Here is a 27,429-nt window from a genome sequence, read left to right as displayed (position 1 = left end):
TGAAATAAAACCTTTAATCTTTTTCATTCACGGATATAGTAATACACCAGAATCAAAACTGCTTCCAAAAAATTTCCAAGCACCTTTAGCAATTTGTATTTGCCTCTATCTGATAAACATTGGCACCTGGTGATGAATGTAACTGAAGTTTAAGTTGGTCGAGTTTCCAGTTCAACCCCAAAAAAGCTCACAAACACTTGCTAGTCTGCACAGTTCATTCCGCCTCTACTAAGCTGGTGGGAGAGACAAAGAGCACCAAATACTGGAGGGCCCTGAAATTTCACCCAATGCAACCAACTTAGACAAATCCCAACCTTTGAAGGACTAGAAACTTGGTAAGGCTAAATTCTCTGGATGCCTAGCCTACACCCAGTGTGGCCCAGCATATAACGTTTTAATGCTCACTTGTTTTGTTTAGAACAGGCATGTCCAACAGGTAGATCGTGATCTACCGGTAGATCACTGGACACCTGCGATAGATCACTGGCTTTCCCCAAAGAAGAGGAACAACTGTGGCTCCCCTAAAAAAAGCTCAACATTTTACCTCCTCCCTGAAAAAACTCAACAACTTTCACTCGAACCCCCCCCCCCCATGTGCCTTCCTCATTCCTAAGAAAAGCTCAACAACTTTGACTTGAACCCCCCCCAAAGGGGGTAGATCACTGCCAGTTCTTAACTCTGTGTGTAGATTGCAGTCTCTTGGGAGTTGTGGTTACAGGTAGGTAGCCGTCTTTAAGGTGCTACTGAAGGAATTTTTTTATTTTTCTTGGGAGTTGGTCACCCCTGGTTTAGAAGTGCTGCTTCTCACTGTGTGTATTCCTCAGCAACATTTGGTTAATCTACTGAGTTGCTCCACTGCTCTCTTGATTCCTCCCTTGCCAGAAGCTGGAAGCAGGCTATGAAGAAAGGAGCTTGCCCCCATTCCACTCTCGAGGAGGAAAAAGAAATTTCTAGATTGGCTACGCAAAGCTACTTGGCACTTAATCTGTGCTTTTAGTAGTCAAAGCACTTCTCGGTCAACCTTACGATCCTGCGAGGTAGGTCAGTGTTATCACCCTCTGCACTGAATGTGGCAGCAGAGGGCAGGTCAAGGATGAAGGAATAAATGGCTTGCCTTAGGCTCCTGGGTGAATCTGTGGCAGAGGCGAAGCTTGAATGGGGGACTCTGTTGTGACAGTTGCTGTTTCTCAGACCAAACTACCTCACAGGACTGTTGCAAAGATAAAATGGGAAGGGTGCAGAAGAGAGACATGACTAGCACCCAGAGCTCATCGGAAGAATGATAGGATAACGAAAACGTAATTCAATGAAAATCCTACAGCTGCAATCCTCCGCTGCACTCAAAGGAGGGCTTGTGTGTGGTGAGGCTCTGGCAAGGATGCAGTACAAACCACCTCTCCTTTGCCATGTGCTGTGGCTTGCCCAGGCTAGTCACATCACAAACAATTGATTTCAGCAAGGTCTTTGACAAGGTGCCCCATGATATTCTAGTAAAGAAGCTGGTAAAATGCGGGCTAGACAATGTGAGCTGTTTGGCAGTGGAATTTGCTGCCAAGGAGTGTGGTGGAGTCTCCTCCTTTGGAGGCCTTTAAGTGGAGGCTTGACGGCCATATGTCAGGAATGCTTTGATGGTGTTTCCTGCTTGGCAGGGGGTTGGACTGGATGGCCCTTGTGGTCTCCTCCAGCTCTATGATTCTAATTCTGGGAACTGTAGTTTGTTAAAGGTGTTGCTAGGAGGCCCCCCACAGAGCCACAGTTCTCAGAGTCCCCTGTGAAGAGGGATTGATTATGAAACCGCTCTGGGAATTGTAGCTCTGTGAGGGGTCTCCTGACAACTTTCAATACCCACAGAGAACCACAGCTCCCAGAATTCTTTGGAAGAAGCCATGACAGTTTAAAGCAGTATCAAAGCACCTTAAATGTACGGCCTGAACTGGGCTAGTTCGTAGCAAACCTGGGAAAGAGAGAGACACCCAAGATGCTTGTGGAGAAAAATAAGGAGAGGCCTCGTCTTGGCTGGATGTGTAGGGCCAGGCCGGTTTACTATGCAGAGACATGAAAACCTGCCTTATACCAAGTCAGAACATTTGTCCTTCTAGCTTAGTATTATTGACACTGATGCTCTCCAGGGTTTCAGATCCAATCCCTAGACAGGCCAAGGATTGAACCCGAGACCTTCTGTGCCCAAGGGAGATGCTCTACTACTGAGTTATGGCCCTTTCTAAAGAGCACACCTTGTTTTCCATGCGAAGCGGTTGCAGAATTGCTGCTGCAACCACTATACTACACCACCAACTGAACACCTTGTGTGACGACAGCAGCCACAGTTTGAGCGATGAGTCTTAGGCCAAAGACCTGCAGGAATCCATGTGAAATGCTGATCACACGAAGGAACGATGCCAGAGTATAATACGTTGAAGAGATTAGGAAGGGTAGATGTGGAACTGGGAAGGCTGGGCCTTAAGTTGTGAAGATGTGAACGGCAACAGAAAAAAAGAAAGTGTGAGGGAAAGCCCTGTGGCCCATCAGTGATGCTCTCTCCTAGTCCAAGTAGTTACTCTCAGGTTGGACCTGTCCTAAAAACTGAAGTAATAAGTTCTCACAATCTCTCCTGCATTCATTTCTTCCCCACTGTCTCACCAAGTATATGATTCCATCCTTTATGTGCCTTCTGCCATGCGCAAGGTGGCTTGGACTCTGGCTGAATCCCTTTCCACTGTCAGACCATGTAGATGGTTCCTCTCGTGTTTAAGGAGGGATGCTTTGTGACTAAACCTTCTCCCACAGTCTGTGCACTCAAACGGTTTCTCTCCCGTGTGGCTTCTCTGATGATTAATAAGGTTCGATCTCTGGCTGAAGCTCTTCCCGCATTCCAGACACTCATACGGCTTCTCGCCCGTGTGAGTCCTCTGGTGGCCGATGAGGAATTCCCTGCGGCTGAAGCTTTTCCCACACTCCAGGCACTCGTACGGCTTTTCGCCCGTATGAATTCTTTCGTGGATCCTAAGAACCGAGTTGCAACTGAAGTTTTTCCCACAGCTGGAGCACTTGTAAGGTTTCTCTCCTCTGTGCGTTCTCTCGTGCGACGTCAGGCTCGAGCTGTTACTGAACGATTTCCCGCAGTCTGTGCAGCTGTATGGCTTCTCTCCCGTGTGGATTCTCTGATGGTTAAGAAGGTTCGAGCTTTGGCTGAAATTCTTCCCACAGTCTAAACACTTATACGGTTTCTCCCCAGTGTGAAGCCTCTGGTGACGAACAAGGCTTGACCTAAAGCTGAAGTTTTTCCCGCAGTCCGTACACGTATACGGCTTCTCTCCCTGTTGAGGATCGGCGGGCTGTGGGAATCCCTTTTCACTTTCTGAGGATTTAGGCGGTTTCTCTCCGGTCTGGGCTCCCTCTTGTTTTCTGGAGGATGAGCTGGAAAGAAAGCTTTCCCCACAACTGGAACATATATAAAGACCGTCTCCAGTAAGATCAGAGCCCTGGCTGAAATTGTGTCCGCATTCAGAGCACTTATAGGGTTTCTCTCCTGCAGGGATTCCCTGAGGATCACGAAGATGTGCTTTCCCACCCAAGCTGCTTCCACAATCCATATCCAACTCTTCTCCTGCTTGGACATTCTCCTGCTGAGGGGTCGATGTCCAACACTTCGGACCATCTGTATGCTGGCGTAGCTTTTTCTCAGTTTGTGTGTTCTGGCTGAAGCTTTTTCCACAGCCGAGGCTCACTCTAGTATTCTTGTCCTTGTGCTCTCTCTCCCACAAGGTGTTGTGATTTAAGAGTTTGTTACCATCTTTCTCCCAAATCAGTTTTTCTCCTCCTCCTCCTCCTCCTCTCCGCCCGGGGTAGCTTCCCTCCTTCCTGTCTGCCCTTTGCTGACTTTTGGGCACATTTTCCACTTGAGGAAATGGGGAAAAATCCCATTTGGCTTTGTCCAATGAGCCACCGGAAAGTTCCGCCTGCATTGATGCTCCTGGCTCAAGGGGTTTCTCCTCATTTTCGGCCACTTGCCCTTCGCCTGACAGAAAGATAACACAATATTGACATGAGTGACACCCTGCTGTGGAGACTTCAGCCACATTCACACCCTGTTTAAAGCACTACAATGCTAATTCAAACAGCCATGGCTTCCCCTAAAGAATTCTGGGAGTTGTAGTTCATTAAGGGTGCTGAGAGTTGTTAGGATGCCATCTATTCCCCTCACAGAGCTACAATTCCCAGAGTTCCTTGTGAAGAGGGATAGTCAAGCCACTCTGTAAACTGTAGCTCTGAGAGGGGAATAGGGATTGTCTAGCAACTCTCAGAACCCTTAACAAACCACAGCTCCCAGAATCCACTACTACTTCCTGCCATTGCAGATCGCCCAATCAGCAAGGGTGCTGAGGAAGTACAAGGCCAGACATAGCTGTCACCCCCTTAATCAGTCTCCAAAAACTCCACTGCTAATTCATTCCCCGTTTAATTATTTCTTCTAGTATCTTCTTTTGTTTTCTGCTGAACATCAGGTGCATAATAAATACAGGTGAAACTCGGAAAATTAGAATATCGTCGAAAAGTGCATTTATTCCAGTAACACAACTTAAAAGGTGAAACCAATATATGAGATAGATGCATGACATGCAAAGCAAGATATGTCAAGCCTTTATCTGTTGTAACTGTAATTATTTGTCATTAGGCGGGTCAATTATAAATGGAATGTAATTACGGTAATGAAATGTAATAGCGATGTTTGTTTTTGTTTATTTGTTTATTTTTGTATTATTGTAACTATTTGTTTTATTACTGTGGAATTTCCAAAAGAAAGCATTTGTAAAAATTAAAAGAAAAATGAAAAATAATAAGTTGCATTACTGAAATAAATGCACTTTTCGACGATATTCTAATTTGCCGAGTTTCACCTGTACTACTGTTATTACTACTTTCCTGTTTAACCAGGCATTTGAAGGTGGTTTTTGCCTTTTTTTTACACATTTTTATTGTTTTATTGCCCCATTATCTGTGTATTGCTTTTTGTGCACACCGCTTAGAAATTCCAATAATTAAGCAGCCTTAAATAAATAAATAAATAAATAAATAAATATACTTTACCGGGTACTCCAGTTACAAGCAAAGCCTATGCCACTGGTCGGGAACCTTTGCCCTGCAGGCCTGATCAGGCCCAATAGGTCTCCTCCTTTGACCCATCAGGCAGTTTTTGGCCAAGCTACACCCACCTGCCCTGCACGCATCATCATGCTTGACATCAGCTGTAGGGCGGGGAAAGACACCGGCTGAGCCAATAAGGGGGATTTGCAAACCCCACCAATCAGCTGACTGACATCACCTGCAATTCCCCTCCCATCCACAGTGCTTTGCAGGCGCTGATTGTTGGCCCTTGCAAAACGCTATGCCTTTTTTGCCACCAGGATTCGAATTCAGACCATGCAAGCAAAAATGGGTCACCGGACATCCTTGTGATGTCAGGGGGGTGGACAGGTGAGCAGCATCGGGGCTCTGCAGCATTACCTAGTGGCAGGTGGGGGTCTCCATCACCCACTGGCTCCACTACCATGTAGGGCTGTGCCTTCGTAATCTCCAAAGAGGCGAGTTTGGCTCTGGGGGAAGTGGTTGCCTTCTCAAATGGCTCCGAAATCTGAAACACAGTGCAGGCTATGGTAAGAAGATCTGGAAGACTTAAGACTGTTTGGAAAGAAAAAGGCCTTCTTGGATCAGGGCCCAAATCTGCCAGACCTAGTAGTATTGTGGTCTCCGCAGTAGCCAACAAGGTGGGGTTCGGATCCTCAGCAGCAGCAGGGACAGCCAGCCTGGTGGTCTCTCCTTCATGGGATGTTTATAAGCAGAGGTTGGGTGGCCATCTGTGATGGGTTCCTTAGCTATGATTCCTTCCCTCTGCCCTGATCTGCAGCAGCTGCCTTTTGGCTGGGTGGGAAGATCAAACCAAGCAACAAAAAAATCATTGGGTTGACATGGCTGACTTCTAGGCGAGGGAGGGGAGTGTCGGTGTTTCGAGTTCTGCTTCTTTTAGCTGCTGGTTTGTGGGTGGAAGTGCAGTTCGATCATTAGTGCATTGCCAAAGTTTTCCATTGCCATTAAAGGGAAGGGGGGCCCCTGTATTGTGGGTTATTACACACTGCATGGGTTTTGCATGAATTTTCTTTTCTATGATATAATAAATGGATGCAGATGTATCCCGAGGTAAGCTACTTGGAGACTTTTAAGATAGCAAGCAATTATAATCCTTTTCAATAATAATAAATGAGACACAGGGAGGCCATAAGAACACAGGAAGAGCCTGCTGGATCAGGCCGATGGTCCAGAATCGTGTTCTCACAGTGGCCAACCAGATGCCTGGGAGAAATCAGCAAGCAGGATCCGAACACAGGAGCCCTCTCCCCTCATGTGATTTCCAGCAACTGGCATTCAGAAGCATTGCTTTTAGAAGACATCTGAAGGCAGCCCTGTTTAGGGAAGCTTTTAATGTTTAACAGACTATTGTATTTTGTTGGAAGCTGCCCAGGAACCCAGCCAGAGGGGCGGGTATAAATAATAATATTATTATTATTATTATTATTATTATTATTATTATTATTATTAATTGCTGCCTCCAACCATGGAGGCAGAGAATAGCCATAATGGCTAAAGGTAAAGGTAAAGGGACCCCTGACCATTAGGTCCAGTCGTGACCGACTCTGGGGTTGCGGCGCTCATCTCGCATTATTGGCCGAGGGAGCCAGCGTACAGCTTCCAGGTCATGTGGCCAGCATGACAAAGCCGCTTCTGGCAAACCAGAGCAGCACATTACCTTCCCGCTGTAGCAGTTCCTATTTATCTACTTGCATTTTGACGTGCTTTCGAACTGCTAGGTTGGCAGGAGCTGGGACCAAGCAACGGGAGCTCACCCCGTCACAGGGATTCGAACCACCGACCTTCTGATCAGCAAGGTTTATAGAAAACCCAACCTTCAGCAATGCCACTCCATCGCACCAAAGAAGGCAGAGCTGCCGACGTTTTGTCAGAGTCACCTGGGACGGCCAAAGTAACAAAATTTCCTCACCCGGTGCTCCTGCATTTCGACCTCCTCCTTCCAAAGCAAGAAATCCTCTGCTAGGGCCACCGCCTTGGCGCAGGTCTCAGGGCAATCCCCCCTAACCCAGCCCTGCATTTCTAAGGGCAGGATGTCCAGGAACTGCTCCAGAATCACCAGTTCCAAGATCTGCTCCTTTGTACGGGTCTCAGGCTTCAGCCACCGGCGGCACAGCTCCTGGAGCTTCCGCAAAACCTCTCGGGGTCCCTCGTTCTCCTGGTAGCAGAACTGCCTGAATCGCTGGCGTAGCCTCTCCTTTTCCGGAATCCCTCCTTCCACGCTCAGTGGAAAACCCTGACTTCTGGAGACTTTCCCAACGAGACCCAGAAAAGTTCGAGACCCCAACTTTCCTCTTGGCCCACGGTTGCTGTCGGCGATGGCTGAAGAGAACGCCATGTCATCCCAGCCTACGAATCCAGGCACCTGGGATTTGCCTCTTTCTGAGCCAGTTCCCTCCTGGGATTTCTGCCACTCCCAGGGCTGGAGCAAGTCTTCATCTGGCTCCCCTTTAACCTGCTGTGTGCCGACACCAGACAGAAACCTCCCAGCCTGGCCGAGACGAGAGCCTCTTCCTCCTTCCTCCATTTTCTCCCCTGGAACTGGCACAAGCGACGTTCCGGTCCGCCACTTTTATTCCTGGCTGTGCATCCTGTCTTGGAAGAAGCTGAAATGAAAATCTAATAAAAGCACCCGTCCGCCCACAAAATGGATCGAGCCAAGAGTCCATTTGGCCCAGAGTTCTCTTCCCAGCAAAGGCTAGCTATATGACAGTACTTCACTGCTGCGCCCCTCCTTCCCCCATGGAGGTTCCATTCAGCCATTGCTCCTTCTATTCCCAACGTTCAAAGCACAAGTGTCAATCCTTTCGTAGCCAAAAATATATATCGGCAGGCTTGAGGAAACCCCAAGGTGTGCAAATGGTTCAAAATATTCAGGCAGTTCAAACAAAAAATTTTTCCCCCAAGGGTGAGAGGGGAAAAAAAACACTTCCAAAATACTCCACTGAAATCTGAACATGCTCAGAGGTCATGGAATGCTGACTGATCCCCAGGCCATTGTGGCTGTCATTACTCAGTTCTGAATAATGCAAACAATATTTCCATTTTGGAAAGTGCAAAGAATAGAAAAATAACTCTTAGGAGCTGCTGTGCCTTGCTATGGTACGTAATGTGCTTTCAGGAGTACCCTTTTTGGAGCTGTTTTCCTCTTCCGTAGCCAGGCAGGGTGGGGACCCGATCCACCCAGATGCACACTTACTCCCCCCCATGTGGCGTAGTTAGGGGGGCAGGTCTTTTGTTAGGGGGGCAGAACCTCAGCTAGCTATTTATTTATATTTATTTTTGGGGTAGCTACCCCTCCCTGCCCCCCCGGCTATGCCCATGCCTGGGAGTAAGCCCCACTGAGCCCAGCAAAAAATTTACTACTTGAGTAGTAAGTGTGCCAAAAATGGGAGCACAAAGTCTCCTATTTACCTGGGAACGAAGTCCACCGAATTCAATCATACACACTACCTTGTAAATTGGGTTTTCTGATTCTTGAAACAAATAATGTCAGTACTGTACCTGTTTGTGCGTGGAAGGGAGAGGCGCACAAAACAGCTGCGTTTGGCAATACTTGGGACACAACCCAGTGCAAAATCTGCCTCTCTGCCTGACGTGTACAGGTAAAACTATGGAGTATGGGGTGGGGGGAGAGCCAGCCTTGCCCCTTTCCTTTCAAGTAGCCTGAAAGTGAAATAACCAGTCCAGCCAGTTTTGAGTTCCTCCCCCCCCCCCACTCCTGGTAGGCTGGCACCCTTACTTGCCCCTGCTTGTTCTGCAACCATGTGCAGAAGACTTGCCTGGCTGGAAAATTAGCTAGTCTGGCCTCAGGGCACTGTCAAATTGGGGGCAGTGGGTGGAGATGAAAGGGGGGGTCGTCCTCCTTCAGAGAAGCATAAATATGCTTCTAAACATATTTTTTTACTGTTAATAAATAATATAATAATAAGAATAAGTATACGTGACCTGTCTCTTAAAATGCGATTTTATTTTACACTGTATATTGTTGTGTATTTGGGGCAGGGAGGAACAGTCTGGGTGATATCCCCCCCCCCCCGTGTCCCTTCCAGCCCTGTATCTGTGGGGGTCGAAGCTATAAAGGGAAAGCTTGCCTAACCAGTTCTTTTTGTTGAAGTAATGGCTTAGGCTGGCTAGCTCAGTTGGTTAGTTATCTAGTTGCTCTAGTTATCTCTCGCTTGGACTACTGCAATGCGCTCTACGTGGGGCTACCTTTGAAGGTGACCCGGGAACTACAACTAACCCAGAATGCGGCAGCTAGACTGGTGACTGGGAGCGGCCACCGAGACCACATAACACCGGTCCTGAAAGACCTACATTGGCTCCCAGTACCGGTACGTTTCCGAGCACAATTCAAAGTGTTGGTGCTGACCTTTAAAGCCCTAAACGGCCTCGGTCCAGTATACCTGAAGGAGCATCTCCACCCCCATCGTTCTGCCCGGACACTGAGGTCCAGCGCCGAGGGCCTTCTGGAGGTTCCCTCGCTACGAGAAGCCAAGTTACAGGGAACCAGGCAGAGGGCCTTCTCGGTAGTGGCACCCACCCTGTGGAATGCCCTCCCACCAGAGGTCAAAGAGAACAACAACTACCAGACCTTTAGAAGGCATCTTAAGGCAGCCCTGTTTAGGGAAGCTTTTAATGTTTGATGGATTTCTGTATTTTAATATTTTGTTGGAAGCCGCCCAGAGTGGCTGGGGAACCCGACCAGATGGATGGGGTATAAATAATAAATTATTGTTATTATTATTAGAGCAGCAATAAGGTCTTTGCCTGGTGCAGAAAAGGCTTCAGAGAAGAAGCCAGCCAAGCCGCTCTGGGGGAGGCCGTTTCGCAATCAGATTCCCTATTTAGTATGTTTTTATTCTGCCTTCCCTCTAAAGAGTTCAGATCCTACCCTCAAAACAACCCTGCAAGGTAGGTCAGGCTGAGTGACTGCAACTGGCCCCATGGGGCCCTGTGAGCTTCATAGCTAAGAGCAGGGATTTAAAAACTGGCTGGTTCTCCCTGGTGGGTGGCGGGAGGAAAAATCCACCACTCAGCATAACCACAAAACCACCATAAGTCAATTCTCTCACCTCATCCATAGACACATACCCATAAGGAAATCCCACTGAGATCAATGGGAAATCCCACTGAGATCAATGGGAAATATCCGTGCGCAGCTCAGTCAGTAGAGCAAGAGACTCTTAATATCAGGCTCGTGGGTTCGAGACCCATGTTGGGCAAAAGATTCCTGCATTGCAGGGTTGGACTAGATGACCCTTGGGGTCCCTTCCGACTCTACAACTCCATGATCCTTCGCCCCAAACCGATCCCCTCGCCTTCCCTCTCTCTGCCCATCCGTGCGCCTCGCTCCGCTACACGGTCCGCGGATGGGAAAGGAGGACTGGGGAGAATTATTTGGAGACCGTCCCCAGCCCTGGTCGTTGGCCGATACAGCTCCATCCGTCCACGGCCACGGATTTCCTGCTTGGCGGCTCCCTCTCCCTCCTGCTGCTGGAGCTGGGGGTCCCACCTTCACTCACCTTTACCTGGCCAGATTCCCCGACCTTGTGCGCCCCCCGCGCATTGCAGGTCCAGCGTGCGGGCGCCTCCAGGTCGCTCCCCGCACAGTCAGGAGAGAGATCTCTCTGTTCTCTCTCTGTCTCTCTCGGAGGGTAGGTGGGTGGGGTTGAAAGCTGGCCAGAGAGTTCGTAGGCTCCTAGAGAGACCGAGTTGAAGAAGGCGAGGCCAACTCCTCCTTCCTCCTCTTCCTCCTCCTCCTCCATCACCGTGGGAAAGCGCCAATTATATTTCCCACCCTTTCGGATAACTGCGCCGGGCGCTTTCCCTATCCTTTTTGCATCGCCTGAGTGAGCGTTTCTTTCCAGCTTCAGGTTATATAAAGGGCATTACACACCCACCCACCCACCCACCCCGAAGATCAAAACCTCTGTTAAAAGATACAGCAGCAGGTTTTTTTTTTTTTTGTTTAGCCACTTGGCAACCCTGTTCACACGCTCAGTTCCCTGGGGTGGGGGTGGGGAGATGCTCAAAAGGTTAAACAAGCAGAGCTGAAATTCCTAGAGAGAGAAAGCAGGAAACGTGTGATTGGGTAGCTGCGATAATAAAGAGAGGGAAAGGAAAGGAACGAAGCGGGAGGCTTTTTCCAGTCCCTCCCCCTTTAGGGAGAAATGCCTTTTCGGTGCAATTGTGGACTGCAGATCCTGGCCCCCAGAAGGGGCTGGACATAGGTGGGTGAGTGGTAGCAGAAGAGGGGATATATCTGAAGGGTCTGGGGTGGTAGAAGAAAAAACATCCACCCCATGGCTGGTGCAAGAAGAGGGAGTCGGTGGGGTTACAAACAGAGCCACTCCAGAGAGCAGGGAAATGCCTCCTCCGCTGAAAATCAGGAACTGACTGAGCAACACCCAAAACCTTTGCATTGCAGATAAGAGTATTAGCTAGCAGGACCAGTGGCCAAGGATGATGGGAACTGCAGTCCAAAAAAACAGCTGGCGACCCAAGTTTGGGAAACCCTGGTCTATCCTGACCGGCAGTGGCTTTCCACGGTTTGAGACAGGGGCACAGACCCAGCCCTGCCTTAAGATCATAGAATTGCAGAGTTGGAAGGGACACTAAGGGTCATCTAGTTTCCCCAGCCACTATGGGCGGCTCCCAACAGAATATTAAAAACACAATAAAACATCAGACATTAAAAACTTCTCTAAACAGGGCTGCCGTCAGATGTCTTCTAAAAGTCAGGTGGTTGTTTATTTCCTTGACATCTGGTGGGAGGGCATTCCACAGAGTGGGTGCCACTACCGAGAAGGCCCTGTGCCTGGTTCCACTTCTCGCAGTGAGGGAACCGCCAGAAGGCCCTCGGCGCTGGACCTCAGTGTCCGGGCTGAATGATGGGGGTGGAGACGCTTCTTCAAGTATACTTGGCCAAGGCCATTTAGGGCTTTAAAGATCAGCACCAATACTTTGAATTGTGCCCAGAAATGTACTGGGAGCCAATGTAGGTCTTTTCCAGGACCAGTGTTACATGGTCTCTGCGGCCACTCCCAGTCACCAATCCTGCTGCCACATTCTGGATTAGTTGTAGTTTCTGGGACTGCATACTAAATCTCATTGAACTCAATAGGGCATACATCTGATTAGATGTGTACAGGACTGCACTCTGTGTGTTTTCTTTTCATCATGCTTGGGGGGGGGGCGCAGCTGTGTTAGTCTGGATTCAGTTCAAGTAAAATAAAAAATCCCAAATGTCCAGCCAACAGATTTATTATTGTGACATTCATTTTCATGGTCCGGGAGCCATTTTTGTCGGACGCAGGGATACTTGACCCCAGCACCTGGTATTCAGATAAAATGCCTCTGCACGAGGAGGTTCTGTTTGGCTCTTCGCACACCTCTGAGAGTGTCTCTTACCCTCTTAAAACAAAGGCCTCTCTAGTCTGGCATTCTCCGTTTTCCCTAAAGGTTTGCTAGATGCTTCGGAGCACAATAACACTCTCCCACCCATGTTCCACGGAAATTGGTACCCAAGTTCTGCTACTGTGGGTAATACAGGTGAAACTGTATTAGAATATCCTCGAAAAGTGCATTTATTTCAGTAACGCAACTTAAAAGGTGAAACCAATATATGAGATAGATGCATGACATGCAAAGCAAGATATGCCAAGCCTTTATTTGTTGTAATTATTTGTCGTTAGGTGGGTCAATTATAAATGGAATGTAATAAATGAAATGTAATAGTGATGTTTATTTTTGTTTATTTCTGTATTATTGTAACTACAGTGGTACCTCTACTTACGAATTTAATGCATTCCGAACGCACATTTGTAAGTCGAAAAATTTGTAAGTCGAATCCCATAGGAATGCATTGGGAGAAAAAATACGTAAGTCGAAGCAACCCTATCTAAAAATTTGTAAGTAGAAAAAATCCTATCTAAACCGCATCCAAGATGGCAGACGGAGCTCCATTCGTAAGTAGAAACATTCGTAAGTAGAATTATTCGCAAGTAGAGGTAGCACTGTATTTGTTTTATTACTGTGGAATTTCCAAAAGAAAGCATTTGTAAAAATAAAAATAAAAATAAAAAACAATAAGTTGCATTACTGAAATAAATGCACTTTTCGACGATATTCTAATTTTTTTGAGTTTTACCTGTATATAGCCATCGTGATGAGTAGATACTGATAGCATTGACCTCAGTGAATTTGTCTAACCCACCGTAATCTGCCCAAGTTGGAAGCAATCACTGCATCATGGGGCAGTGAGTTTCACAGCTTAAGCATGCACTTTGCGAAGAAGCCTCGTATTTTGCTGGTCCGAGATCTCCTGCCCTCCAGCTTCATTGGGCGGCCCGACGATTTAATATTATAAGAGCAAGAAAAACACCTCCCTATCCACTTTCTCCACACTGTATAAACTTACAGACCTCTACCATGTCTTCCCACCCTGTCTTACTTGCCTTTCCTATAATCTAAAAAAGCCAAATGTTGTGACCTTTCTAGGCAGTCCTTTGATCGTTGTGACTGTCCTTGCCCCCCTTTTTTTTTCCAAATGAAGATGCCAGGGATTAAACTTCTGCCAGCAAGCTAAGTGCTATATCACTGCGCTACAATCTTCTTTCATGACGGGTCATTCTGTTTTTGCTGAGGGGGAGGGGAGAGGATTGTGTATTCTTTTCTCTCCCAAATCGATAATGAGGGAAGAATGAAGGAAAAATCCTCAGTTCACAGAAAGCCTGGGGTGCCCCTCACATTCTGAGCCTACACACACACACACACACACACACACACACACACACACAGTGTGATACCCTGGGTTACAGATGCTTCAGGTTACAGACGCTTCAGGTTACAGACTCCGCTAACCCAGAAATAGGACCTTGGGTTAAGAACTTTACTTCAGGATGAGAACAGAAATAGCGGGCGGGGGCAGCAGGAGGCCCAATTTGCTAAAATGGTGTCTCAGGTTAAGAACAGTTTCAGGTTAAGAACGGACCTCCAGAACGAATTAAGTTCTTAATCCGAGGTGCCACTGTGTATATATATATATATATATATATATATATATATATATATATATGAGAGAGAAAAACACACACACATCCTCCTTGCCTGAAAGTTGACTGAGGTGACACACAAACTTTAAAAGCACATCACACACAAATCACTTCACAACCTCGTTAGGATCTGTACTCCGAAACAGACGCCCGCAGTGTCCGAGCTCAGCTTTTGTACGGCTTCCCTGCCGTGTGGGTTCTCTCGTGAGCAGTAAGGGTAGAACTCTGATTGAAGCTTTTCGTGCAGTGCAAGCACTTGTAGGGCTTCTCCCCGGTGTGGATCCTCTGGTGCCTGATCAGGTGTGCTTTGTGGCTGAAGCTCCTGCCGCAGACCAGGCAGGTGTAGGGCTTCTCTCCCGTGTGGCTTCTCTTGTGCCTGTTAAGGTTCGACTTCCCACTGAAGCTCTTCCCGCAGGCTGTGCAGGTGTACTGCTTGACCCCCGAGTGGCTCCTCTGGTGGCCAATGAGGTCCGTCCTGTGCTTGAAGCTCTCGCTGCAGTTGGGGCACTTGTAGGGCTTTTCCCCTGTGTGGATCTTCTCGTGGCGGAGGAGGTGGGCCTTGTGGCAGAAGCCTTTCCCGCACACCGAGCAGAGGTATGGCTTCTCCCCGGTGTGGCTCCTCTCGTGCCGGGTGAGGTTGGACCTCCCGCTGAACCCTTTCCCGCAAATGGCGCACGCGTACGGCTTGTCGCCCGTGTGGGTCCTCTCGTGGATGACGTAGTCTGAGCGGTGGTTGAAGCCCTTCCCGCAAGCCGGGCACTCGTACGGCTTCTCGCCCGTGTGGCTCCTCTCGTGCGCGGCGAGCTTGGCACTCTGGCCAAAGCTCTTCTCGCAGTGTGAGCATTTGTAGGGCTTCTCGGTGTGGGTCCTCTCGTGGGAGATCAGCGTGGAGCTCTGGCTGAAGCTTTTCAGGCACTGCGAGCATTTGTAGGGCTTCTCCCCCGTGTGGATCCTCTCGTGGCGGATCATGTGCGCTTTGTGGCTGAAGCCCCTGCCACACGCCGAGCAGGTGTACGGCTTCTCTCCCGTGTGGCTCCTCTGGTGCCGGTTGAGGTTGGACCTCCCGCTGAAGCTCTTTCCGCAGAACGAGCAAATGTGGGGCTTCTCTCCTGTGTGGGTTCTCCAGTGAGCGATAAGGTAAGACCTCACGTTGAAGCCCTTCCCGCAGAGCGAGCACTTGTGGGGCTTCTCTCCCGTGTGGGTTCTCTCGTGAGCGAGGAGGTACGAGCGCCCGTTGAAGGTTTTCCCGCAATGCGAGCACGTGTACGGTTTCTCTCCCGCGTGGCCTCGCTCCTGGGCGAGGAAGTATTTTCTCCAGACGAAGACCTTCCCGTAGTTGGAGCATTTGTAGGGCTTCTTGCAAACTCTCTTCCCTGCCTGGCTTCCCTGCTGCCTTTCTGCTCTGTACTGATTGGCTCTCCGGAAAACGCTCCCTCTGGCCATCGTCAACGATGCCCTCGTGGGCTCCATGTGCTTCACACTCCCAGGCAGAAAATCCTCCTCTTCTTTGGCATAGCCATTGCCTGTCGGAAGCAACAGGGAAGTCATGACACCGCACATTAATTCCCGAGCAAATGATCGTTCTGCTTAATGTATTGAGGGACTGGCAAGATGCTGACAAGTGTGCGCCAGGGGAAGCAGGGCTGGAGTCTGACTCAGGAGCAGGGGCCAGTGATTTGTGGGGAACTATTCCGGTCAGGAGGCAAGAGTCAGAGGCAGGGGAAGCTTCAGAGCTGGAGCATGGAGTCCAGGATGGGTTGGAAGAAGAGGAAGAGGCAGGTCAGGAGGAAAGTGAGGGGGCAGGTGCTTCCCCACCTTCTCCTGCACCTCTGCCTCCCAGAACCAAGAGGGGGCTGAACAGGGATGAGCAGAGGACATTTCCATGCAGGCACAGTCTCCAGGTGCATGCATACAGCCCAGCTGAAGACATTTTCGTTTTAAGAAGGGTTTCCCTGGGGGATGACTCAGTTAGCTATGGAACAATACCATACCCAATTAAAACTACAGTGGTTCCTCTACTTATGAATAACTCTATTTACGAATGTTTCCACTTACGAACGGAGCTCCGCCCGCAATCTTGGATGCGGTTTAGGTAGGATTTTTTCTACTTACGAATTTTTAGATAGGGTAGACTTACGAATTTTTTTTTCTCCCAATGCATTCCTATGGGATTCGACTTACAATTTTTTCTGACTTACTGTTCGGAATGCATTAAATTCGTAAGTAGAGATACCACTGTATTTTGTTGTTTTTAGGATTTGTGAGGATGGCTTTATAGTTTTTATGGTTTTTGTGTGTTCGTGTTTTGGTCTTGTACACCATTTTCATGGCTTTGAAGCGCTCCAAGAATTTGTTACATCATCACTGAATCCCTCACCTGGCTGGACTCCTGAGACAGCCGCACTTCTCTGAGATGTCTGGAGACTGGAGAGCCAGGGCTCCTCTTCTGGTTCCACCTTTACGATCACACCAGTAAATCCTGGAGGAGCAGAAGATGATCAAGTGTTGAAATTCTGGCTCAAGGACTGCCAGAGTGTGTTTGTTTGTGTGTGGGGCTGCATACGTTGCTGGAATCCAACTCCCATCAGCCTCAGCCAGCATGGCCAACAGTCAGGAATGATGGGAGTTGTAGTCTAACTGCATCTGGAGGGCACCCTCTGGACTATCCCAGTCATAACTTGATATGGTCAGAGGTACCGGCACTGACTCAGGCAATAGTGCAATTGACAGCCTTATTAATCAATAGCCGGATTTGCCTGATCCCCTTTTAAAAGCCAGTTCAGTTGGCAGCCACCACATCTTAAGGGCTGTGAACGTCATAATTTGTGCTCTGTGAAGAAGGGCCTCCTCCTTTTGTCCATCCTGAGTCTCTGCTTCTTAGTATAGGAGTATAGCATCTAGATCTAGGGAAGTAATAGTACCACTGTATTCTCCTCTGGTCAGACCTCACCTGGAGTATTGTGTCCAGTTCTGGGCACCACAGTTCAAGAAGGATACTGACAAGCTGGAACGTGTCCAGAGGAGGGCAACCAAAATGGTCAAAGGCCAGGAAATGATGCCTTATGAGGAACGGCTTAGGGAGCTGGGTATGTTTAGCCTGGAGAAGAGAAGCTTAAGGGGTGATATGATAGCCATGTTCAAATATATAAAAGGATGTCATATATAGGAGGGAGAAAGGTTGTTTTCTGCTGCTCCAGAGAAGCGAACACATAGCAATGGGTTCAAACTTCAAGAAAGAAGATTCCACCTAAACATTAGGAATAACTTCCTGACAGTAAGAGCTGTTCAACAGTGGAAATTGCTGCCAAGAAGTGTGGTGGCGTCTCCTTCTTTGGAGGTCTTTAAGCAGAGGCTTGACAGCCATCTGTCAAGAATGCTTTGATGGTGTTTCCTGCCTGGCAGGGGGTTGGACTGGATGGCCCTTGTGGTCTCTTCCAACTCTATGATTCTATGATTCTATTGCAAGAGGAGATGTGGGGGTCATCTCACAGCCAGACTCTTCCCTCTATTGGGAAGGCCTCACCTTCCTCACAGCCTTGATGATCTGAATCCCAGGGCTCCTCCTCCTCCTCTTCTTCTTCCACCTTCACAGTCACCGCAGGAAGCCCTGCGGGAGGAAAGAGATCTAAGAGGATCTCCGGAAAGACACATATTTCGGACAACTTCGTCTTAATCATATTCTTTCTTTCAAGGATTTAATCCTGCACTTCAGCCGAAAATAGGACCTTGGGTTTGTGTTCCATAAGACATGGCACAAAAGGAAATGGGACTGGGAGGGAGGAGGGAAAAACGCAATCTTGGGCAACAATTATTATAAGGCACATACCACCACCCTGCCCAGGTGGTTCTGCTGTTGCTGGCAGCCTCTGTTTCCCTCTAAGACATAGCCTTGAATTTAGACTCTCTCTTCCTTCACAGGGCAGCCGGTTCTGACAGCCTCTATTAAACAGTTCAAAACTGCAATCCCTCAAGGACCACCTCTCCCCATACTCTGCATTCATCCTCTGAGGCCCTTCTGTGTGTGCCTCCTCCACAAGAGGTCCGGGGATGGCAACATGAGAATGGGCCTTTTCCAAAGTAGCTCCCCATTTGTGGAATGCTCTCCCCAGGGAGGCTCGCCTGGCGCCTTTATCACATGTCTTTAGGCACCAGGCCAAAATGTTGCTCTTTAGCCAGGCCTTTGGCTGATTAATATTCTACAGCCTTTAAATGTGTTTGTGGGAGTGGGGAGGGGCTTATGGTTTTAACTCAGGCACCCCCAAACTTCAGCCCTCCAGATGTTTTGGGCTACAATTCCCATCATCCCCGACCACTGGTCCTGTTAGCTAGGGATCATGGGAGTTGTAGGCCAAAACATCTGGAGGGCCGCAGTTTGGGGATGCCTGTTTTAACTTTTGGGCTTTGTGCTTCTATCCAGTATTTGTATCTTTTGAACTGCTCTGAAATCTTCGGACGAAGAGCAGTACAGTACAGTATATAAATTTAATTTATTGACTGAATAATAGCCTCTGTGAGGGGAGAAGAGGTGCCCAGCTCAGCAGACAAGCTTATTTTGGAATCACAGACACAATGGGGTTGCAGACACAAAGAACGCTATGGGGCATTCTCCTGGGTTCCAGAACATTCCAAGACTACAGAATCATTGGCGGGTGTGTGTCTCTGTGTGTCCATTTCTGCCCCTGTGCTGTCCTCCTCTCTAAGGACCAAAGCTACACATCAAGGCTTTCAAACGCCAAAGCCAACCTTTATTAAGGCTTTCTTCCCACAACATTCAAATCTTGGGTGTTTCAAGGTTGGGAGAAATGTGCGAAGCCTGGGGATGACTGATAGAAGAGAAGTGTGCCACAGATTCGGAGTAAGTCACTGGGAGAGGGAGGGGGGAGGCAACAGGGCAAGCGCAACGGCAGAGCAAATCCGGTGTTTCTATGGGTCCACATGGCACCGACCTCCCTGCCACCTCGCCCTGCGACACACTTGCTGAGGTGCTGGTGTTGTGGGTCCAGCCCAGGCATCCCCAAACGGCGGCCCTCCAGATGTTTTGGCCTACAACTCCCATGATCCCTAGCTAGCAGGACCAATGGTCGGGGAAGATGGGAATTGTAGTCCAAAACATCTGGAGGGCTGAAGTTTGGGGATGCCTGATCCAGCCCACTTGGAGAGCAGCTTCTGGTCACCTGTGCATCTTAGTGAAATCCACCCCTCACCTGAGCAGGAAGCCTCAGCAGCCTTGTTTTCCTCCATGCCTCCACTCTCAGGTTTGTCTTCTTCCATCTTTACCATTACTTCAGGGAATCCTGATCAATACAGGGAAGGCAACAGTGAGTGCCAGCTAGTTTTCTGTGGGGAAAAAAAATTCCCCTCACCTCCCTCAATACATAACAGCTTTCAAATGAGGTGGCTTCTCCATTACCTCACCAGCCTCATTTAGGACCCTCGTGCCTACGGGACCGCTTCTCCCGGTATGCCCCGCAAAGGACATTAAGGTCCACAAATAATAACATACTGGAGATCCTGAGTCACAAGGTGGTTAGGCTGGCCTTGACCAGGACCAGGGCCTTCTCAGTACTGGCCCCGACCTGGTGGAACGCTCTGTCTCAGGAGACTAGGGTCCTGCGGGATTTGTCATCTTTTCGTAGGGCCTGCAAGACAGAGCTGTTCCGCTTGGCCTTTGGACTGACGCAGTCTGACCCCGGGGTTACCCTCCCCTAAGGTTTTATCTTATAATGGTTTTATCTTACTTGTAGATTTTTAATTTTAAAATTGAATTTTAACATTGTATTAATCTGCATTTTAATTGAATTGTTTCTTTTATACTTGCGTTGATATTTTTGCTGTTAGCCGCCCTGAGCCCAATCTTGACTGGGAAGGGCGGGGTATAATAATAATAATAATAATAATAATAATAATAATTATTATTATTATTATTATTATTCTTCCATTCTTCTTCTTCTTCTTCTTCTTTTGGTACAAAACCCAAGCCTTCTTCCCTCCTCACTAAAATCCAGGAATCCCACTCAGGCTTGAAAACTGAAATTCCTGCTAAAGTGCAGAAGACAAAATCAGCTGGAATGTAGGGAATAATGTGAAATGCACCAGAGGGGTGTTCATTTGAACCCCTACATGTACCTCCAAAGTGTGTGAAGGGTCTTGTGGGAAGCGCCACAACCTGCTGGCTGTGCATCTGGAGTCGTTGCTGGGTGGGGTGGGGGCTCGATCCACAAGAGCTTATGCCACAATTAATCCTTCCACGTTCCAGGAGCCACAAAACGCTTTGTCGGTTTTTTGCTGCCAGAGATGAATTTGGCCACCCCACTGGAATGCTGGGAAACCAGGAAGACGCCTGCCCACAGGTGGCAAAATTAGGGTTGCCATACATCTGGAATTTCCCAGACATAGCTGGAATACAGCAGTTGGAAGCAGAAATCACTGAAATGTCTGGGAAAATCCGAACATATGACAACCCATGTCGAAAGTCTGGATTTTGCCAAATTTCATTTTTGAGATTTTGCACGACAACCTTGGCCGCAAAGAATAATAAAAAACAACCTCAACCACTCCCCCCCCCAAAAGAATCCTTCCATTAGCACCTTCGAGACCAACTAAGTTTGTCATCTGAAGAAATGTGCATGCACACAAAAGCTCATACCAATGACATACTGGAAGGAATTTTTAAATTTTGTTTCAACTACGGCAGACCAACACGGCTACCTACCTGTAACTAGAACTTTCCCCCAAATAAGTCCAAAATTTCACTTTTTGAAATACAGTGGTACCTCAGTTTTCGAACGTAATCCGTTCTGGAAGACCGTTCGAGTTCCGAAACATTCGAAAACCAAAAACTCAAAAGCTGACAGCTAGGCCTCAGGATCTTACACTCAGCAGAAGCCGTGTGGCATGTTCGACTTCCGAGGTGTGTTCGAAAACTGGAGCATTTACTTCCAGGTTTACAGCGTTCGAAAACCGAAATGTTCGTCAACGGCAGGCATCCCCAAACTGCGGCCCTCCAGATGTTTTGGCCTACAACTCCCATGATCCCTAGCTAACAGGACCAGTGGTCGGGGAAGATGGGAATTGTAGTCCAAAACATCTGGAGGGCCAAAGTTTGGGGATGCCTGGTCAATGGAGACGTTCGGAAACCAAGGTACCACAGTATGGCAACCCTAGCTAAATGGGTCCCAGTTTCTCGATTAGATCTTTCACCTGACTGGGCAGTTGGTGAAGTCTTGTTTTCCTCAGAAGTCTGATGATTCCGGGCCCAGGGCTCCTCTTCTTCCTTTATCCTCACATCAGGGAACTCTGGTCAAGAGAAAAAATGTCAGAAGATGAGGCACAGAAGGATGGTTCAGTCATGAGTGGCAAGCAGTGAATGTCTGCTGGTTTCTCTGCCTCCTCCCATTCTGAGCTGCTAATAATAATAATAATAATAATAATAATAATAATAATAATAATAATTATTTATACCCCGTCCATCTGGCTGGGTTTCCCCAGCCACTCTGGGCGGCTTCCAACAAAAAAATAAAATACAGTAATCTATTAAACATTAAAAGCCTCCCTAAACCAGGGCTGCCTTCAGATGTCTTCTAAAAATCTGGTAGCTGTTTTTCTCTTTGACATTAAGATCTGTAGTGAGAGGAAGGTCTCCTGGTGGTCCACACACCTAATGACACTTGTGTCACCAAGCCCTCTGAGGCGCACCTCACCACAACATTGGTGTCGTTTCATGAGCAGGTGAATATGAATCTCTGTTCTCAGGATTTTGGGGTGGGTGGGTGAGATGAGGCACCTGAATTTCTGTCGCTGCTGTTGGTTTCATTGCAAGCAGATTCTGTATTTTTTTCCTGTTGTTTAGTCGTTTAGTAGTGTCCGACTCTTCGTGACCCCATGGACCGGAGCACGCCAGGCACTCCTGTCTTCCACTGCCTGCCGCAGTTTGGTCAGACTCATGTTGGTGGCTTCGAGAACACTGTCCAACCATCTCATCCTCTGTCGTCCCCTTCTCCTTGTGCCCTCAAGTTTTTCCAACATCAGGGTCTTTTCCAGGGAGTCTTCTCTTCTCATGAGGTGGCCAAAGTATTGGAGCCTCAGCTTCACGATCTGTCCTTCCAGTGAGCGCTCAGGGCTGATTTCCTTCAGAATGGAGTTTTTTTTCTACACAGTTTCAATCTTATGGTTTTAAAATGTTTGCTTTGGGCGGTATAACATTCCTTGCCCTGGGACTTTAGGGCGAAAGGCAGATGATTGATAATTTTTAAGGGAAGGATGAATGAATGATCATGATGAAGAGTCTTAATGAGTTGGCTTTCTTTCTCCACGACTACAAGAAGAAAACAAATTATCGTAGCAGTGGGTGGGGGAAGACCCTCAGAATCAGAAAGAGTGAGGCTCACTGTATAGCTTCATTCCTAGTGTGAACTAATAAAAAAGGACCCAAAACACATTCATATTCAAACTGAATACCACATTAGAATGGCCATCGGTCATAGATACTTTAGTTGAGATTCCTGTACCGCAGGGGGTTGGACTAGATGACCCTCGGTGTCCCTTCCAACAACTCTACAATTCTATGATACAAAACAGGTCAGGAATAAACACAGTTGTCATAAAGCTTCATGCACTGAGCCTCAATTGCTGAGGTCCTGAATATCTGTAGGGCTGGAATAGTTATTTGCAGGAATCTAACTGGCCTAATAGGGATGTGGGTAGCGCTGTGGGCTAAACCACAGAGCCTAGGGCTTGCCGATCAGAAGGCTGGCGGTTTGAATCCCTGCGACGGTGTGAGCTCCCGTTGCTCGGTCCCAGCTCCTGCCAACCTAGCAGTTCGAAAGCACGTCAAAGTGCAAATAGATAAATAGGTACCGCTACAGCAGGAAGGTAAACGGCGTTTCCATGTGCTGCTCTGGTTCGCCAGAAGCAGCTTTGTAATGCTGGCCACATGACCTGCAAGCTGTACGCCGGCTCCCTCGGCCAATAACGTGAGATGAGTGCCGCAACCCCAGAGTCGGTCACAACTGGACCTACCTTTATTTTATGGGTATGTCTTAAAATATGAGAAACAGGGTAATGGTCAGGGGTCCCTTTACCTTTAACTGGCCTAATATGATCTCGGCTGACACTCAGCATGAACCACCGTGAGACCTGCGGGTATAGAACAGTGTATAAATTCAATAAATAAATAAAAAAATCCAATCCTGAATGCTTTGTGTGTGTAGGGTATGTGTATCACATATGAGATGGGACTGGCAACTGTTCATCTGATAGGAAGATTTTGTGACCAAGCAGGATTGAACTCCCTAGGCACTCATGGGTGCACAGGGAGTTCAATCCTGCTTCCTGCAGGGATAGGATTTGAGAGCAGCCCAACTATCCACATCTCTGCGAGCCCCATAGAACATCAGGTATGGGGCAGATGGGCACAATTTAGGGGGGGAACAACCTTGTAGTCTAATGGGGAGGCCTGATGTTTCAAATTTGGTCTGGGGGCCAAAGTTCCCTAGGTAACCTGTTTCAGCCAAATCCATCTCACACCTAGCCAGTCACCTGGGAAGATCTTGCTTTCCTCAGAGCCCTGGGGACCGGCTCCCGGGAGGTCTTCCTCGTCTTCTTTTTCTTCCTCCTTCATTTTCAGTGTCACCTTAAGACACCCTGAGACAAAGAGAAAGACATAAGGAAAAGTGTAAGGATGGAGAAGACCGTGGCCGGGGAGTTGGGGGGGGGTGTTGACTAGTTTTTGCTCAAATACCAGAGGCTCAACCCCTCTGGTATCTGACGGTAGGGTTGGGAGAGAATTCTCCCTGCCTGAAACTATGGTAAGCTGCTGCCAGTCAGTGTAGACAATATTGAGCTAGATGGTCTGACTTCGTACTTCCTATGTTCCTAAGAAGAATAGAAAACGACAGACACATAAAGGCAGAAAATGTTGGATGGCTTCTATAGAGGACTGCCAGCTCCCTTCCTGATGCTGATCCAGATCTTTTTAGCAGCGGCCAGAAACCGAGCAGGCGGCAAGGTGGAAAAACACAAGGCCCACTTTTTCTCCCTGCCCCTCAGGTTCTGCATCTCAAACCCTCAAGGTTCTATAGCTAATAATTCTGTCCCTGAGACATCAATAATAAAAGCATACTGATTAGAAAGGGAGGCTGGTCCATTAGCACAAAGGGGGCACTGCCAGCTCTGCCTTCTCAGGGGCTATGGCGCCACCTAGTGTTGGTCTCCATGCCTTTCACCTTATCAGATGGATAAGGTAAAAGTAAAGGGACCCGTGACCATTAGGTCAAGTCGTGACTGACTCTGGGGTTAGGGCGCTCATCTCGCGTTATTGCCCGAGGGAGCTGGCATACAGCTTCCAGGTCATGTGGCAAACATGACAAAGCCGCTTCTGGCAAACTAGAGCAGCACAGGGAAATGTTGTTTACCTTCCCGCTGGAGTGGTACCTATTTATCTACTTGCACTTTGACGTGCTTTCGAACTGCTACGGCAGGTTGGCAGGAGCTGGAACCGAGCAACAGGAGCTCACCCCGTCGCGGGGATTCGAACCGCCGACCTTCTGATCGGCAAGCCCTAGGCTCAGTGGTTTAACCCACAGCGCCACCCACGTCCCTTGGATACCAGGTGCCAATAGACCTCCACTGAGCTCAACAGCTTTTGATCAAACAGCCACAGGATTACTCTGGTGAAATGATTTTAAACAGAAGCATTGAAACAAATCCCTGAACAACTGTTCTATTTGTCTATAATGACACGTTCTCTGTGCACCTGAGTGGGCAGCTGAGGAAGTCTTGGTGTTCTCCACTCCTATAATTTGCTGTACTGATTCTTGTTCCGTCCTATCAGGAACTTCTGATTAGGAGAAAGAGGGGGGTGGGGGTGGGGACAGTGCTGAGGAGAGAGATTTCGACCTCTGCAAGCTGCAGGAAGGAATACAGCTGGGCTGGTTTCTATACAAGAACGGAAGAACATAAAAGAGCCTGCTGGATCACACCAACAGTCCAGCATTCTGCAGCTATGGCATGCCAATTGTGGAACGACATTCCCAAATATTATCAGACTTTTCACATGCTGCTGTTTTTAATTATTACTACCAGTCTATTTACTAAAGCCCTGTACGTGGCCCTGAGTTGTTTTTAAAACATTTAGTGCTGGGTGTTTCCCAGTTTGTTTGGTTTTTTTTAGTTGAAATTTGTAATCTAATTTCAATATACTGTATGTTGCATTTTAATTTGACTAGCTGCCTTTTACGCTAACATGATTTTTTCCCCTTTGTATGTTTATGTTGTGAACCGATTATGTTGAGATCTATCAGCAAAGGGCAGCATAAAAATTCAATTAAAAAAATAAATGAAATAAAAGATAGGGGGGAATGTTTAAATTAATAGGTAGTGAGAGCTTGAAAGGGGTTTTTTCTCCCCACCCAGAAGAGAGATCAAAGATTGCAGACGTGCGCCAAAGAAAAGAACAGAAATGATAGGAAATGAGATGAGGTGGAGAAGATTTCAATGGGTGGGAATCTGAAGAAGTGTGCATGCACACGAAAGCTCATACCAAAATAAAAACTTAGTTGGTCTTTAAGGTGCTACTGAAGGAATTTTTTTATTTTTAATGGGTGGGAATGACTGCAATCCTCAACACAAGTCGTATTGAAGAGGACATAAATAATGCCCTATTATTTACTTATCCCTACTCGCTGGCAAATCCACACCGTGATGAACTCCCACCTGGAAACCAATGTCCCCACTGTGGAAGGACGTGTGGATCCAGAATTGGCCTCCACAGTCACATACGGACCCATTGTTAAAATCGTGTTTATCTTACTCGGCTACAAGTGATCGCCAAAGAACAAGAAGAAGATTTACTTAACCACGTCTCTAACCTTGCTCTCCTGCAAGGACATTGCCTCCTCACCCCCAATTCCTCCTCTTAACAACCCTGCAAGGTAGGCTTCATGTCTGAGTGGGGCTGTGAACCCAGGTCTCCTCGCTCCTAATTCAGCCCTCTAACCACGACACAACACCGTTTGACAATTGTGTGGCAGCTTTTGCTTAGGGGAGGCGTTGCACTTACAGTTAGAGTCGCTTCCCTGGCTGAAAGGATCCCCTGGCCGGGCTCTCTGCTCTCCCTTCTCTTCCCGGCTTGAAAGGCACCCTCACCAGGAATCCTTCAAGAAGCGGGGATCCTCGGGGACTTCTCAACCGATCCCTCTCTCTTCTTTTTCTCTCGGGATTGTGCTACGACGTCTCCTCGATCACCATCACAGTTGTCTGTGCGCGCCCGTGCGCGCTTAAAAGCGAATCGGTCTTTTTCAATTTTATTTCTACTGTATTTTATTTCCCTTTCTCCTCCTCCACCAGAACGCTCAATGGGGAGAGCTGGCGGCTTTGCTCTTTGTTTTCCGCTTCCCACCATGTGATCGAAGCAAAGCCAAGAGGAGAGGGGGGGGGCACACAGAAACCCTCTTGCAAGGCAACCCTGCAAAAAGAAAAAAACCCACTTGGCTACCTGAGCTCATGGATGGAGCGAGGGTGGATGCACTTGGCAATTGATTCCTTGGGGCTGCTTGAATTCATTGCCTCCGGCGCGCGCGCAGTTATTTTTTGTTTGTTAAAGCCCACCCCCAATCACATAAAAAAATTCCTTCCAGTAGCACCTTAGAGACCAACTAAGTTTGTCATTCGTGTGCATGCACACTTCTTCAGATACACATGAAAGCTCATACCAATGACAAATTTAGTTGGTCTTTAAGGTGCTACTGGAAGGATTTTTTTTATTTTTTATTTTGTTTCGACTGCGTCAGACCAACACGGCTACCTACCACCTGTAACCCCAATCATATATGCAGGTTTACTCTGAAGTAGGTAGAACGGGAGTGGTGGACTCTCCTTCCTTAGAGGCTTTTAAGCAGAGGTTGGCTGGCCATAGGTCATGGATGCTTTAGTTGAGATTCCTGTGTTGCAGGGGGTTGGACTAGAGGACCCTTGGGGTCCCTTCCGACACTACAATTCTATGATTCTCTGATTCCAACTCCATGATTCTAAACCCTTAACTCTGGAGCTGACGGTTTGCTCCCAGGCAAATGCACCGGGCTGGGTTTCACGGCTGCATGAGCCCCGAATCTTTTGCGCGCTTACTCGAGAGTAAACCATTGAACTCAGCTAGTCTTTGTAGTAAAAGCACGCAGGATTGAGTTGTTGGTATTTTTCTCCGCGGCCCTTCATGCTCCCTTTCTTGGCTCTTGCG

The 27,429-nt window shown here is 48.0% G+C and overlaps 1 protein-coding gene across 1 annotated transcript; it reads right to left on the bottom strand.

The window, feature by feature from the left end:
• On the bottom strand, positions 1 to 26,710 carry LOC118080977 (uncharacterized). The gene is made up of 11 exons (XM_088662482.1): positions 26,257 to 26,710; positions 23,736 to 23,840; positions 21,399 to 21,494; positions 19,403 to 19,492; positions 17,722 to 17,805; positions 16,576 to 16,677; positions 14,369 to 15,721; positions 10,668 to 10,990; positions 7,055 to 7,711; positions 5,506 to 5,632; positions 1 to 4,018 (listed from the first exon to the last, which is right to left on the bottom strand). Exons 2-11 carry the CDS (start codon positions 23,815 to 23,817, stop codon positions 2,661 to 2,663), a joined length of 4,272 nt encoding a protein of 1,423 aa, XP_088518608.1. The 5' UTR covers positions 23,818 to 23,840; positions 26,257 to 26,710; the 3' UTR covers positions 1 to 2,660.
• Between the last annotated feature and the right edge of the window lie 719 nt (positions 26,711 to 27,429).

The sequence above is a fragment of the Zootoca vivipara genome, chromosome 2 (assembly GCF_965207765.1).
Source record: "Zootoca vivipara chromosome 2, rZooViv2.hap1.1, whole genome shotgun sequence".
In the NCBI taxonomy this organism is placed as follows: Eukaryota; Metazoa; Chordata; class Lepidosauria; order Squamata; family Lacertidae; genus Zootoca; species Zootoca vivipara.
Note: the sequence above shows the minus strand (reverse complement) of the source record. Positions and strands in the feature narration are given on the sequence as shown.